The sequence below is a fragment of the Cheilinus undulatus genome, linkage group 15 (genome assembly GCF_018320785.1).
Source record: "Cheilinus undulatus linkage group 15, ASM1832078v1, whole genome shotgun sequence".
Classification (NCBI taxonomy): domain Eukaryota; kingdom Metazoa; phylum Chordata; class Actinopteri; order Labriformes; family Labridae; genus Cheilinus; species Cheilinus undulatus.
In genome coordinates, this window is record NC_054879.1 from 34,158,728 (window position 1) to 34,173,420 (window position 14,693).

A 14,693-nucleotide genomic window follows, 5' to 3' on the forward strand; every position below is an offset into this window, starting at 1 on the left:
CCACTGTGAGGAGTTTTTACCTGCTGAAATTAATTCTGTGTTCTCTTTATGACCTTCAAAAGCAAACAAGTCCATCAGATAGATGTATTATTCCAAAAAAGTCATTTTAATGCCTGAAATCACTGTCAAGGGGTAGGTGTCAAACTTTGTACAATTTCCATGAGAAAAATTCTATTGGGTGATACACATGACTTTTAAAAGGTAGCAAGAGGATTTTTTTTGGTTTAAAAATAAACACTTTTCATACATGACAAAACACAGGACAAAATAAGCAGAGAAAAGATATTCCTCTTTGTATACAGGGGGCTCCAACATCAACAAAAATCAGAGGTTTCACACAGGAGCTTTAAGAAAAAATTTGAGTCCCTGCTATATTCAAATGACCTATTTTAATAAGCATTGATGCTCAGTTTAAAGCCCATTTTCCTGAGATAAATATTAAAGATATGTTGTAACACCACATACAGTTCTGACACTAATAGTCATCTATTCCAATTATCAAAGGTACAGTATATGTACAAAAGTATTCGGCCACCATGCATGTTAACATGACTGAATGGCTAGGTGCTTGATTTTATACTCTAGTGGCAAAGGGTCTGGTTGAAACACCTGAATTCAGTAATTAACAGGTGTGGCCAAATGCTTTTGTCCATATAGTGTATGTCAACAGTTAAAGTGATATGGCCAAAAGGTGAAGCACCTTTTAGAGCTTCATCTCGGTAAATCCTCTCAGGGGAATTCCAACTAATAAAAAGCCAAAGAAACTAAATTGCACATCTAGTAAAAGTGCAATTCCAAGGCTATTTTACATGTGGTGTAAGCCATGTTGCATTGTCTGCAAACACAATTGTAGGGAATTCACTCGTTAGCACATTTGTTTACCTGGTAGCCGTTATATGTGGTTTAACCTGATGGTTGTTTCCTCAGGAGGGGACCCTGAGGCTGAAGTGATTAATGTTTAACAGATTTGTGTGTTGATGATGAGTCTCCCCAGTAACACTCAAACCATGCTCATTTCTAGCTAACTGTACCTCTGGGTAAGTAAATAAAATCTTTGATGGTAATTATAAGTTTATTATGCTGTGTAATCTTTGCAGAGATGTATTTTTAACTAGATTAATGCTGAAATAGGTCTGTGAAGACAGTTCAGTAGAGTGTGGTTTGCAGTGCTGATCTTCTGAATTTGAGATAATGCCAAACAAAGCTCAAGAGGTACATTGTTTCAACATTTCTCTCATATCTGAAATTAAAAGAGGTATTCACTGGCAACTTTGTGTTATTAAATCAATTTGAAATCACTTTTCCTTTGTAATTGATGTGGCTGTTGTTTTCAGGATGCTGTAATTAACATGAAGACTATGCAGGAGATTTCCAAGCAGCTTGGTTTTGAGTGGACAGTTTTGGCGTATGAGCTTGGCTTCAGTAGAACTGAGATCACACAGTTCCACATCAAATCTAAAGAGAAAAGCCTCCAGGCCAGGACAATGTTAGAGAGCTGGTAATATGTATTTTGTTTTTTACTGAAGACTTTAAATGCTTGCAAAATACTTGTGAGTTATGGATTTACTTGTTTACAAGTAGATCAACATAGGTGTGTCTACCTCATAGTTAAAGGTTAACTTCTCTCAAATTTGCATCCCAGAGTGTTTGATTCCTATCTTTTTCTCACAGGTATGAAAAGTCATGGGACAAGCCCAACAAGACCAAGGTTCTGCAGAATGGGCTGGAGCGAGCAGGCAGACGGGATCTGGCGGAGAGGCTGCGCTGCCTCCACTGGGGCCACCAGAGGCTGAGTCAAAGAGTGGAGTTGCCCTCCGCCTTCCCCTTTATAATCACAGTCCACAAGACCATCCATAACAAAGACGCACTGCGTAGGATTAATGACCTCAGCCGTAGATACACTTAAAGCTGGGCAGAAATGCACATAGTTGCTGCTATAGCTGTACCTGCTACAGAGGCATATAAGACTTATCTGCGCATTGTATATAATCTCAAATATATGTAATGGAATTTACTGAATAAACAAATGTGAAACTAATCATGCATCTAGTTATAATAAATATTATTGTCTTGTAGGTTTGAAAATTAAAGATTTGCAATAAAGATAAAAAATAAATTTGAACCTGTCCTAAAGTATGGATTGCATTGATATTTGTTATGTGTGATTAATATTACCGAACTGACCTATATACACAAAATATTTGTCGAAAGGCCTGTTTATTAAAAAATTACCACAGAATTTAAGTACTGCTTTATATCTGTGCTCATGCAAGTAATAAAATGATATACTGTAGATTAATTATGCAATTTGCATTTTGGAAATTATTATTATTTTTATTATTATTGTTAGTAACAGTAGTAGTAGTAGTAGTATACTGTATTATTATAGTTATTTCAAACTAAAAGCACCAGTAATAATTTTAATGATAGCAGTTATTATTATTGTTGTTGTTTTTGCTGTTATTGATATTATTGTTAGTATTATTATTAATAATAATAATAATATTATTATTATTATCATAATTATTGCTTATAATAATAACAATAAAAACGGGAGTATTATAATTGTTATTTCATTATTAATGAGTATTATAATTACTACAACTATCAGAAGTTGTTGTTAGTATTGTTAGTGTTATATTGTTGTTATAATAATTGTAATAATAAAATAATAATTAACAGCAAAAACATACCATAAGTTTTATTACCTTTGCTAATGTTATTTTCATTATTATTATTATTATTGCCCTTTTTAAAAATTAAACCGAATTCTTGTCAACCAAGCCCCATTTGACCCACTTACATTGACCAATCAAAGGGCTGCATTTTCTAGCAAGGTTGTGTGATCGAGATCTCGGCCAGAGCGGAGGTCAAGCCAAGCTGCCTTCAAATTAAGATATTACATTTTTAAAATGAAGCTTTAAAGGGACGAATATGCGTTTCTGAGATTGAATAGTATGAGTAATACTGTGTATATCATATGAAAAGTCATCATATAGATAATAGATTTGGATCAGGCATATTTGCACAACAATTCTGTTGCTCGGTGCTTTATTTTGGTAGAAATAAGCGGATAAAGTATTTCTAAACCCAACCAACTGACACTGTTATTTTAGGAGAATCCTGGTTGTCTCTTCCACTCAAAACATTTGACAGCAAATCCCTCAAAATCAAAGAGGATTAATACTACGGTAAAAGCGACACTTGAGGGATAATTATGGAGTACGTCTAATTTAGAGTCGTCATTTTTATCGCTTTGAGACCGAGAGGTGCTAGTTTTTCTACACATAGACGACCGTCAGCTGTTTAATCGCTGGTAATGTTTTTTTCTCAGCACACGTTTGCATTCCTTTTGTAAACGGATGTCAGTGTCATTACACAGACTGATTATGTTAGCTGAATAAAAGGGGAGTTACTTGAACTCTGTCGACGTGGAACAGCAGGAATATTGCTCCCTGAAGTTGCAGAAATGGCTTCAGTCTTGAATTGCTTCAGCGGTCCCGAGGTGTTGGAGGACGTGAAACACGCTCTGGGTTTAATGAAAGAGCTGAAGTTGATGTATGACTGTCGGCTACTCGGGGACGTGACTATTGGGGTTAAAAGTGAAGAGGAGCACACAGGAGAGCCAACGAGAGGTGACATCGACCAACATTTCCTGTGTAGCCGCAACGTCCTCGCAGCCGCCAGCCCGTACTTCAAAAGCATGTTCACCGGGGGGTTAAACGAGAGCATGCAGGAGAGAGTGGTGATCCGCGGGGTAGACGCGGAGTCTATGGCTGTCATCATCGATTATTGCTACACGGGCAGGGTGACTATCACGGAGAGCAACGTGCAGAAGCTGTACTCAGCTGCTAACATGCTCCAGCTTGAGTACATCAGGAATGCTTGCTCCAGCTTCATGACAAGGAGGCTTGACCTGTCCAACTGTGTGGGCATACTGAAGTTTGCAGACACATATGACAACCCTGAGTTAAAGGAGAATGCACTAAATTTCATAGCAAGGAACTTCAGCCAAGTGTGTCACGGAGGAGATCTCTGTGAGCTCGATTTGGTGCAGTTAAAGGAGCTGTTGTCTTTAAACATTTTGGATGTGGACTGTGAGAGGAAGGTGTGCTCTGCTGCTTTGCAATGGATCGAAGCCAATGCACCACAGAGGAGAGAGGATGCACTACAGGCGCTGAAGTGTGTGCGCTGGAACTTATTCACCGAGAAGGACAAGTGTTACCTGGAGGGCCTGATGGCAAGGCCTTTAATTGAGAAATACCTCTCCTCTTTCTTTGACAGGTCAGCAGAGGAGAGCTGTGGAGTACCTGCAAGTCTAGACGCACCAAAGCACAGAATAGGTGTTAGCGCTAAAGAAATGATCCTCTTCTTCGGCCTACCGAATGACAACATAATGTGCTGTGACCCGTACTCAGAGGATCTGTATTTCATGGCTCCTCCTTTGGAGGATCTCAGCAGTCAGGATTACAAACGCTCCACTATGGAGTCTTTAATCGCCTGTGCCACACCTGAAAACAACTTGTACCTCGCCTCTCACCTCTCTAAACACTTCTGGCTGTACAACCCGGTGCTCAACAGCTGGCAGGAGCTGGCAGAGAGGCCGCTGGGGAGGATACACTCAGGGATGGGCTACCTTAACGGCCATGTGTACCTTCTGGGTGGGAGAAACCCAGTGACAGATGCCAGGCTGAAGGAGGTGGAGTGTTACAGCGTGCAGAGGAATCAGTGGACATTTGTGGCTCCTCTGCCTCATTCTTTAGGTAAAATGCAGGTGGTGGCTTTCAATGATCATCTTTATGTAGTGAACAAAAGGAGGATGCTTTGCTACGATCCCAAGAGGAACCGCTGGCGTCACTGTGGCTCGTTGAGGAGAGACAAGCTTCACAAGGCCTGCGTCTTTCAGGACCAGATTGTATGTGTGTGTGACATTCCCGTGGTGAAAGCCTACAGCCCAGCAAAAGGGGAATGGAAGAGACTGGGCGACATTCCCATTGACAGCCGAGCTTTGAATTACCAGGTGATCCAGCACAACAACAAGCTGCTCCTCCTCACTCAGACTCTCCTACAACACAACAAAAACAGAGTCCTCATCCATGAGTACGACCAGGGCAGAGACACGTGGAAAAGCGTCATGGCGGTTTACGTCTCCACTCTAGGGCCTGTGTGCGTCTCAACGCGAGTGTACCCAGCATGCCTTGGGTCTGCCCACAGCTTCTCCACAGAGGAGGATGATGACAGTGGTTCTAGTGCAGACTGGGATTTTGATGGCCTGACTGACCCAGACTCTGACTCTGGCAGCTCGAGCTCTTTCTCAGATGAAAACTGGTAGTGAAATGTGTCAAAGAAAAGTTTAACTTATGCTTGAAGGGGTTTTACAGGGTTCAGTCTAACAGGAGGAATCACTAATCCAGCTTCAATTATGGCCAAGTCTTTTTTCCAGTTGGCTAATAATTTTTGCAGACATAGAAAAATAATAAATCAGCGATACTTTAAGGGATTTTTTCCACACCATGACCAAAATTCCAGTTATCTTATCCTTCCATATTACAATGTCCTACCACCACAGAGGATAATATAATATCCTTAACCCTTCCTTTATAAAAAATAAAAGAGGATGTGATCAGCATTGGATGCCCTATAAAATTAAGGAAACTCCCAAAAGAGTTCCTACAAGTATAGAAGTCTTGGGGACACAAATTTAGGTAAATTCTTGTTTTCAATTACCTAAAATTGTAAACAAACTTTTGCATTGTCTAGACTTCACAGATATGTGGAATGAGTTTTTGACTGACTCAATCCTCTCTGGTGTTTTTACTCTTAGTATTAAAGTACAAAAAAATGCCAAACCTTATTTCTCTCATTATTAAGAACATTAGAAAGGGCAGCTGAATGTAGGGTACTCCAAAGATATAGTGTTATATGCCCATAAAATTAGGGAAACCTGCAAAGGAGGATTTAATGACTAGACTTAATGCTTGCCATAATGCAGTGCTATGCAAACTGCCCATTCGAATGATGGAGACAAGACAAGGGTGCTTTTTATTGTGCTAACATGCTCTTGGTTTCTGTTAAATTCACAGTTTATTCTGCCAGGATTTACTCTGTAATGTAGTGGAAAGGGATCAAGAGATAAAGCATTGCATTCAGAAAGTGTCAGGCCCCCTTCACATTTTTTTCAATTTTGTTATGTTGCAGTCTGATGCTACAGTCGGAAAAAAAAATCTCATTTAGCTATACTCAGCATCCCATCATTACAAGGTGAAAACAAAATTTTAGATTTTATGCAAAATTATAAGAATAAAATAACTGAAATATCCCATTGACACAAGTATTAAAAAATACTTATTCAAAAAAAAAAATAGCTCTGGTTCCTCCCATTTCTCTCTATTGTTGCTGAGATGTTTTCACACCTTGACTGAATTCCACTTTACAAACAAATACTTAAAAATGGATAAAAAAGAAATAAGTGCTTCATAAAAAAATGAAAAAACACACAAGCTGAAACAAAAATGAGACGGTTGCACTATATTAAGTATATGGTTGTGCTATAGACTTATTGAGAATCCTCCAGTGTAATGAGACATGGAAAACAAAGGTCATTTCGTGGCCCCGCAGTGGAGGAGGATGCAACAGATGAGGCCCGAGAGTAGAGGTCTGAAGCCAAGTTTTTCCCCTTCTGCTTAATTTAAACCGCAATGTTACTGATCATGACATCATTTTTATGTCAAGAATTTTTTGGGGTATCAGTGAAAGTAACAATAGAACTAATCAGAAGAGTTAACCCACAGATTTTGTTAATAAATAAACATTTTGAATAGGTAAGGCTGTAATAGCTTTTAATAATCTATATTTAACAATGGAAGAAACTTAAAGGTTTTGAAAGTGTTCCTAATTTAGAGGTTCTGATGAAATTTTCTACCAATCACTTTGGCAGCTGTTACAGCTGTGCCGCCTGTCATTAGTATCTAGAGTTACTTTGGACTTACATCAAGGATTTCTTACTGTACAGCTCTAGCTCCTCTATCCTTGCAACAACACATGTCAGAGCTACTAGTGTGAGAGAAAGGAGGAGACATGTTAGCACAGTGACAAGCACCCGTATTTTAAAGAGCATTTCACTGCGGAGACATTGAATCCTGTTAAATCCATGTCTTACAAATGATTTCTGGAACTGAGCCATCCCCAATGTTTTACTCTCAATTTCTACTATGAAAAATGCTCTGATGCTACCAAGACTTTCTAGATTCTTGCAGGAAATATGAAGATTAATAGACTTTAAAATGGTTTGGAAAACACTGTTTTATTTCACTCATCCTGAAAGGCCACCACCCACATTGTTCCCTCTCCTATGGGTGTTCTACTGTTTTTGTAAACTCCAGCTAAGTTACTCAAACAGGGCAGCTAACATTTTTGTCTAAATTGGTTAATCTATGTTCTATGTACTTCTAATAAGACTAACCGCCAATCAAAGCCCAAAGACTCCTCATTTACAGCTGTAAATGAAGAAAAACAACAAAAAAATCTTAAATTTAAAATGATTAAACCTGCTAATGCTTGATATTTTGCTTGTCAGTTTATTTCAGTCAAAACGGACTGATGTTAAAGCCAGGCAAGTGAACTTGATAAGGTGATGTTAAGACTTGACAGAGCTGAGCTAAAAGTACAGTATGAATCACTGTAGTAACACCATATATTAAAAAATGAGTTATGAGGACATTTGAATGATTGATGCTTGTGTTGTTAAAATGCCTGGTTTGTGCTCATGAAATTAAAGTTAGCTTGAATAAATGATCTTATAATTTGAGTAAAAGAAGTCACTCTGATGATACAAGAGCGCTGCTAAATTATGACTTGAAACATATCAAGTCACTCACAGGGCTTTAAATCAAATCTGTCCCTTTATTTAACTGTGATGCTCATAATGGCATCACATATGGGGTGCTGTGATATCAAACGGTATAAAAGGTAGAAGCCACTGCACTGTATGCCGACTCAGGGTGAGGCTCCTAAAAACCTCCCGCCATGATTGACTTGATGTAGTAAAAGTAGATGGTTTTGATTGCTAAAGAGTAATTTAATGAGGTTTATTTGAAACATTAAGTGTTACGTTTTTGTATCCTGATGAATTGTTTTAATTGGAGGATGTCGTCTGCATGTTATAACCCTCTCCCATACACTCAGTTACCAGTTTATTAGCTAGTTTATTACCAGATGTAGACAAAGCTTGTCTAACTGTTTGCTGCAATGCCAAAAACTGCAGCTACAAAATTACCTTTAGACAGAGCAGCTCTCTTCAAAACACAAACTTAACAGTATAACCTTCATAAAACCCGTGTTGATTACATATATATTGTAAAACAACATCAGCCAAAGTAATTTCTACCTAATAAACTGGTAAATGAGTGTTATTGTCACTGTTGTCTTGCTTTAAGGTGGATAATTGAAATGTTAAATTATTTAACTGTGCGTATGAGTGAAGGGGAAGGGCTGATTGGTTTGGATTATAACGCTGTTAAAGTGTAAGTGTCAAATAAACATCAGTGTTTGATGCTGAACAGTTGCAATGTGTTATTAATTTCATCCCTAGCTTTATTCAACAGGGAAATCTACATTTCACCAGAAGGTGAAGGATTACATTTTGGGCTAATGAGGAGGAAAACAGTGCATCTATACACACTATATGGACAAAAGTATTTGGCCAGACCTGTTGCTACAGGTTTATGAAATCAAGCACCTAGCCATGCAGTCCACATTTGGAAATATTTAAGATAAAAAATGGGTTGTTCTGAAGAGATCAGTGACTTCAAGCATGGTACTTGTCAGGGTTTCTGCAGATCCTTGAAAGTCTTAAATAATCTTGAATTTCACATTTGAAATTTCAGGCCATAAAAAGTCTGATTTCCTTGTTTTCTTGCCAACACTATACCATTTTAATCATCTTCCTCCACAAATGTCTTGCATAAATGTTCTCCATAATACAGGGGATCCAGTGCTGGATGTTTAATTGTCCTTTTTACAAAGGTCTTCCCTGACAAAAAGTATTGTTCTGCTTTTTAATAGTTAAACTGACTAGAATCAGCTCAGCACACCTGCAAAAATATGTTATGATAAATATCACCATGAAGCACATTGATAGAATAGAGGCACTGAATGTGCTTGAAATCCTCAAAGCTTGGCATTAATGGCCAAAGTATCATTTTACCCTTTCCATTTGAGATTTCATAAACAGTTGATTAAATAAGAAAATTCATTCTCTTTTGACTGTAAACTGATGCCAAATGTGGCATTTTTTTCTCACTTCAGGTCTTTAAAAGTCTTAGTTTTGATTTCCAGAAGCATGTAGGAACCCTGACTGTGATGGATACCACCTGTGCAATAATATGGTTCAAGTAATTTCATCCCTGGTGCATATTCCACAGTCAACTGTAAGTGATATTCTTAGAAAGTGGAAGCCTTTAGGAACAACAGGAGCTGAAGACCACGAAAATCATGGACTGGAATCATTTACCGCTAAGACACATGGTGTTGCCAACGCTCTTCTAACTTCATAGCTGAAGAGTTCTGAACTTCCACTGGCATTATTAAAGTAATACATTTCAAAATAAATACTTTTACTTTTACCAAAGTACGTTTTTGGGGAAGTGTTGTACTTCATTTGTTAAAAACACAAGATACTGAGTTAAAAAAAACAACAACCGGTTGTTTTCATGTTGTTGGCAAAAAGCTTGGACCTCCTTGTCGTGGCTTTTAGTGTTTATTTTGTTGCTTAGTATTTGATGCTTTTAAAAATATAATAAATACTTCACTCAAAATATACTTAGGTAAAAGTAGTGATTTCAAAACTACTCAAAAAAGTACAAGTACACAAAAAGCTACTGAATTACAGTAATTGGAGTAAATATAATTTGTTACTTTCCACCCCTGCTCAGTACTTAAGGTAAACCTAAAATAAAATGCCAAATTGGGTAGTAGTTTTACTTCTACTGTACTAAGTAAATTTTAACCAAATAAACTAAATTTTAACTTGAGTGCAATAGTCTCATACTTTCCCAACCCTCACCACAATAAAGTTTCCTCAAAATATATCTGAGCAGTATCACCATGAAGCAGAGGGTTAAGTATGACTTGCAGATTTACATCAAATACTTCATTTCCTCACAGCACCAAAAGAACAAAGGAGGAGCAAAACAAACAACTACTAACAACTAGGAGTTAATGAAGTTTATCAAAGCAAAAACATATCAAACAATGTTTAATTTTTTAAGTTCATATCTTCATAATTTGAAATTTGGCACCAACAAGAAGAAAACGCTCGCTAACTATGGGCATTCGTCTTTATTTGGGCTGTGTTCCTGTGACGTTCATCCCTATGTCAGATTCTCGCGATGTTTCAGTGCCGTTACATCCAGACCGCGAGAAGATGAGCGATGGCAATAGAAAACAAACCTGGAGACGAATTTGACACCGTTTTCAGTCAAAACGACTCCTTAGAGCTTTCCTCTACCTATGAATATGACTCAACACAGGCTCGGATATTCAAGATAATCGTCATAGGAGATTCAAATGTGGGAAAGACGTGTTTGACTTACAGGTTCTGCGGTGGTACTTTCCTGAAAAACCCAGAGGCAACGATCGGGGTCGATTTCAGAGAGAGGACGCTGCAGCTCGATGGGGAGAATATCAAGGTGAGAGATATATCATTGAAATCACGTCCACACTTTATTATGTCACATCTTAAATTCATACGAGATTACCACAGCCGCTTATCTAAAATACTATCATCAGTAGACAGAGATTAACCTAGACACCCCCCCCCCCCAGACATCCAGAGGCTATGAGTAGTGATGGGACCCCTACAAAAGGGCCTGACTTTTTGAAATGACCTGCAAATAGGCCTCATGTCCAGAGAACGCCTAGCTCTAAAATATCACTTAACTGTAGATAAGACTCGAAAAGAAAACCTACAGAGCAAATTGAAACAAGCTTAAAATTCCAGAAACCTACAAGAGGTCAATAATCCGCATATTTGCTGGTATATAATCCTATTTTGTAATATTTTCGTACAAGTTAGATTTCTTCTTTAAAGGTACTGCAGCCAGAGTTTAGGGTGAGAATAGGACTAAATGCAGAATCACCTTTTATATATTGCCAAGCAGTTTTGCTGTGCAGACAAGTGGTATGTACTGACTCAAGAAGGAAAAGTTGGAAGAAGAAAAAGCATGAAGTGAAAGGGGTAAAAAGGAGATCCAGGAATGTATGAGAGTCATATGTTAATACCAAGGGTGGAAAGTAGCTAATAACATTTGCTCAAGTTACTATAATTTAGTCATTTTTTTGGGTACTTAGCCTATACTTTTTTTGAAATCGGTGCTTTTACTTCTACTTAGATTTAACCAGAGTAACTGCAATTTTACTTGAGTACAATAGTCATGTACTTCTAGTGACTGCTTCTTCATCAGTATGCATTGCCTTACTATGAGGTTGACTCTGCTTTGTTTTTGCCAGAGTAGACCCACCTTACCATTCACAACCTCTGATAAAGTTAAAGGGCTAAAAAGAGATCCTAGAATGTCTGAAGGAGCTATATGCTAATATGGCTTTGGATATTCATTCACAACAACACCTGAAAGCTCTTGTGAGATTTTTAACTAGTTACAAAACAGACTAAAATTTATATTGATGATCCTATGTGAGCTACAAAAAGCAAGAACAACCATGAACCTATAGGTTGATTATTTTACCAAAGTGATAGTCAATAAATTTATATGGTAATATGGCTGGCACAAGGTTGATATAAAAAGAACACAGCAGAAACAGCTTTTTTTTATTAATTTCCTAAACTGTTGTTCTCAATAAGTGATACATTTCAATGTTAGAAGATGACAGAAGAAGATTTGTTGAGAAAAAACTACCTTTACATTTAAAGGACAAAATCAGGACAACTATGATAATAATATATTAATAAAAATAATCATCATCATATTGTGCTGCTTTTTAGAAATGCATTGACTGTGAAAAATGGAACAGATGTTGATACTATAATGTAGCCGATGGCCAATGCCTTTTTTTTTTTTTTTTTGATTACTTGTTATGGTGGAACCCTTCCACAATGCCAACATTTTATTTCAAGTATGACCAGAGTTTGTCCAACAGGCCACACATTCTGCCCAATAATACATCTTTTCTCCAAATCAGCAGTTAGGTGTCCTAAATGCCAACGTTAAATTGATATGACTCAACAGATAAACATCTGCTACTGACATCAGTTTATGCCCACATTATTTGCCAGTGGCTGATGTTTGTCAATTCCTTTTTGGAATGGGTTGACTGCAAAAGTGTATTTCAAATAAAGGCTTTCCTTTTTGTATAATTAACCCACATTGGCACTTGTTTCTGCTGTGTCAGTTGCAGATTTGGGACACGGCAGGTCAGGAGCGTTTCAGGAAGAGCATGGTGGAGCACTACTACCGTAGCGTCCATGCCGTCATCTTCGTTTATGATGTGACCAGCCTCCCCTCCTTCGAAAGTATCCCTGAGTGGATCGAGGAATGCAAACGACACTGTGTGGGACCTCTGGTTCCTCGCATCATGGTGGGCAACAAGTGTGACCTGAGGGACCGTCGGGAGGTCCCCACGTCGACTGCTCAGTGTCTCGCTGACAGCTATAACTTCCCACTATTTGAGACCTCAGCAAAGGACCCTGGAGAGAAGGAACATGTAGATGCCATCTTTCTGACTTTGGCTTATAGACTGAAAAGCCACAAACCCCTGAGACTGAAGCAGCCGAGTGATAGTGGCGTCAGGCAGATGTGGAGCCAGAGAGAGCACGAGTCAGGAATTTGTCAGTGCTGAGATCATCTGTGTGGAATAACTAAGGTTATCACAGCCTCCAGGAACTTGAATGCTGCTTAGGATTTTTTTTTTTTCTTAAGCTGAGTCTCAATGCAGAATCACCTTTTATGATTTTGAAAATCAAGAACAAAGCTCTCTCTTGTTCTAGATATCTCCCTGCCTGATGCAAGGCACATCTGGTGACACTTGGGCCTCTAAGTTTGCACAATATTAGTACATTTCAGTCAAGTGCATGAATGGTTTTGGACATATACCAACAATCTGTAGCTAAAATTGCACTTAAAATCACAAAATATTGCAAAGCGAATTCAAGTGTATAGACAATATATATATATGCAATCAGCTGTCCACATCTAATCCACAATATTCAATGCAAACAGTAAGTTTAACAAATAAGGTTTAAGTGTTAATGGGGACCAACAATGAAACTAATACTGTGTAAAACGGTCTAAAAAAGTCTTAGAAGTGTACTTTGGTTTTGAATGCAGCATGAGTTTTGGTGCTGTTGCAGAATGTGAATTTCTTAAACAATAATATGAACAATGACCAGCTCATTTGACTGCAGTTGTTTTGCTAAAAGCCCACTTATGACAAGATGTAGCTGCCACTTTTGGACACAATGCAAATCAACGAGTCACTTGAAAAGCATGACAGGGTTAAAGCTCAGCTGTATGAAAAAATGTTATGGGTAAAGGTAGGACTGATACCTTTGTTGCATGTGTACAATAATGCAAACACTTTCCAACAGTGAAAAGATGTGTGGAAACAAGCTGTAAATCAATAAATGTGGTTTCATCTGTACATCTTTGGTTTCTTGTACTTTACTCATGTAATAAATCTTTGTATCATTACTTTGTAGTGCTAGCTGTAAAATGATTAATGGTATACTGCAGATTTATCACCAAATACTTCATGTAAGCTATCTACTGCAGTCAGGATGAGGATCATATTTAATGGCTATTTTGTGTTTTTCTTAATCTTAGCTTAATATAGAAAATAAATGCATATAATACAGAATAATTTTACTTTATGTTATTGGTTGGCATTTTTAAATGCAAAGGTAAAATAAAAGTGACATCCTGCATCCACCCATTCAGCCAGCGTGGAGCAGAATTCTCATACAGGGTATCTGCAGGGTCTTGAAAAGTATTAAAAGGTGATCAATCAATTTTGGGAAAATTAAGACCCTTAAAAAGTATTAAAAAGTCTTATCACGACTTTATAAAGTCTTAAATTTGAAAGTATTTTTTCTGAATTAGCTTTCCAAGAGTTTGAGTCCCAAGAACATCGTAAAAGTGTGTGAATTTTTTCATTTTTATTAAAAAACAAAGATGAACAGGTGCATAAAAAACTAGGCTGTTGTGGGTGCGTTCGTAAATTGTCTCTGAGAGCGCCAGAGCGAGCTATATCACTGATGTAAACGGTTACATCTTGAAGTGGCAGTGAGGTATTAAAAAATATTGAGAAGGTCTTGAAAAAGTCTTAAAAAGGTATTAAAATTAACTTCAAGATTCCTGCATATACCCCGTCATAAGAAACATGGGAATGTGGTGCTTGCTGGTAATCTGATTCAACTTTGTAAACTAATTCTGATGATGAATCCTATGTGGAATGATTTAACCCCCCGAGACCTGAGCTTTTGTTTGTTATGTAGTTTTAGTTTCTTCCACTCATTTGGGATTAGTAGGACAAGTTTTAAAGCACAACCAGAGAGGGATGGGGGATTCATTTTGAGACAACCACAAACACTTGTTAAGGCCAAAAATTCTAGATTTCTGGGGTGCAGTTTACTTAGTGGTCTTAGGGGCACCCCATGTATGCAGACAGCCTGGTTTCAA

General features: G+C 37.8%; 3 protein-coding genes across 4 annotated transcripts; all 3 read left to right on the plus strand.

The window, feature by feature from the left end:
* Nucleotides 1–1,191: 1,191 nt before the first annotated feature.
* wu:fc50b12 (uncharacterized protein LOC103911624 homolog) lies at nt 1,192–1,906 on the plus strand. The gene is made up of 3 exons (XM_041806372.1): nt 1,192–1,212; nt 1,335–1,498; nt 1,672–1,906. Exons 1-3 carry the CDS (start codon nt 1,192–1,194, stop codon nt 1,904–1,906), a joined length of 420 nt encoding a protein of 139 aa, XP_041662306.1.
* A 1,223-nt stretch (nt 1,907–3,129) lies between these two features.
* Nucleotides 3,130–8,507, plus strand: kbtbd7 (kelch repeat and BTB (POZ) domain containing 7). The gene has a single exon (XM_041807719.1). The coding sequence runs from the start codon at nt 3,470–3,472 to the stop codon at nt 5,330–5,332; it is 1,863 nt and encodes a 620-aa protein (XP_041663653.1). The 5' UTR covers nt 3,130–3,469; the 3' UTR covers nt 5,333–8,507.
* Nucleotides 8,508–10,423: 1,916 nt separating this feature from the next.
* Nucleotides 10,424–13,616, plus strand: zgc:101559 (uncharacterized protein LOC492776 homolog). 2 transcript variants are annotated; one of them, XM_041807768.1, is made up of 2 exons: nt 10,424–10,688; nt 12,409–13,616. In XM_041807768.1, the coding sequence occupies exons 1-2, from the start codon at nt 10,431–10,433 to the stop codon at nt 12,853–12,855; spliced, it is 705 nt and encodes a 234-aa protein (XP_041663702.1). In that variant the 5' UTR covers nt 10,424–10,430; the 3' UTR covers nt 12,856–13,616. The 2 variants fall into 2 exon arrangements, with proteins under 2 accessions (XP_041663702.1, XP_041663703.1); XM_041807769.1 differs by having other exon boundaries at nt 12,415–13,616.
* Nucleotides 13,617–14,693: the final 1,077 nt, after the last annotated feature.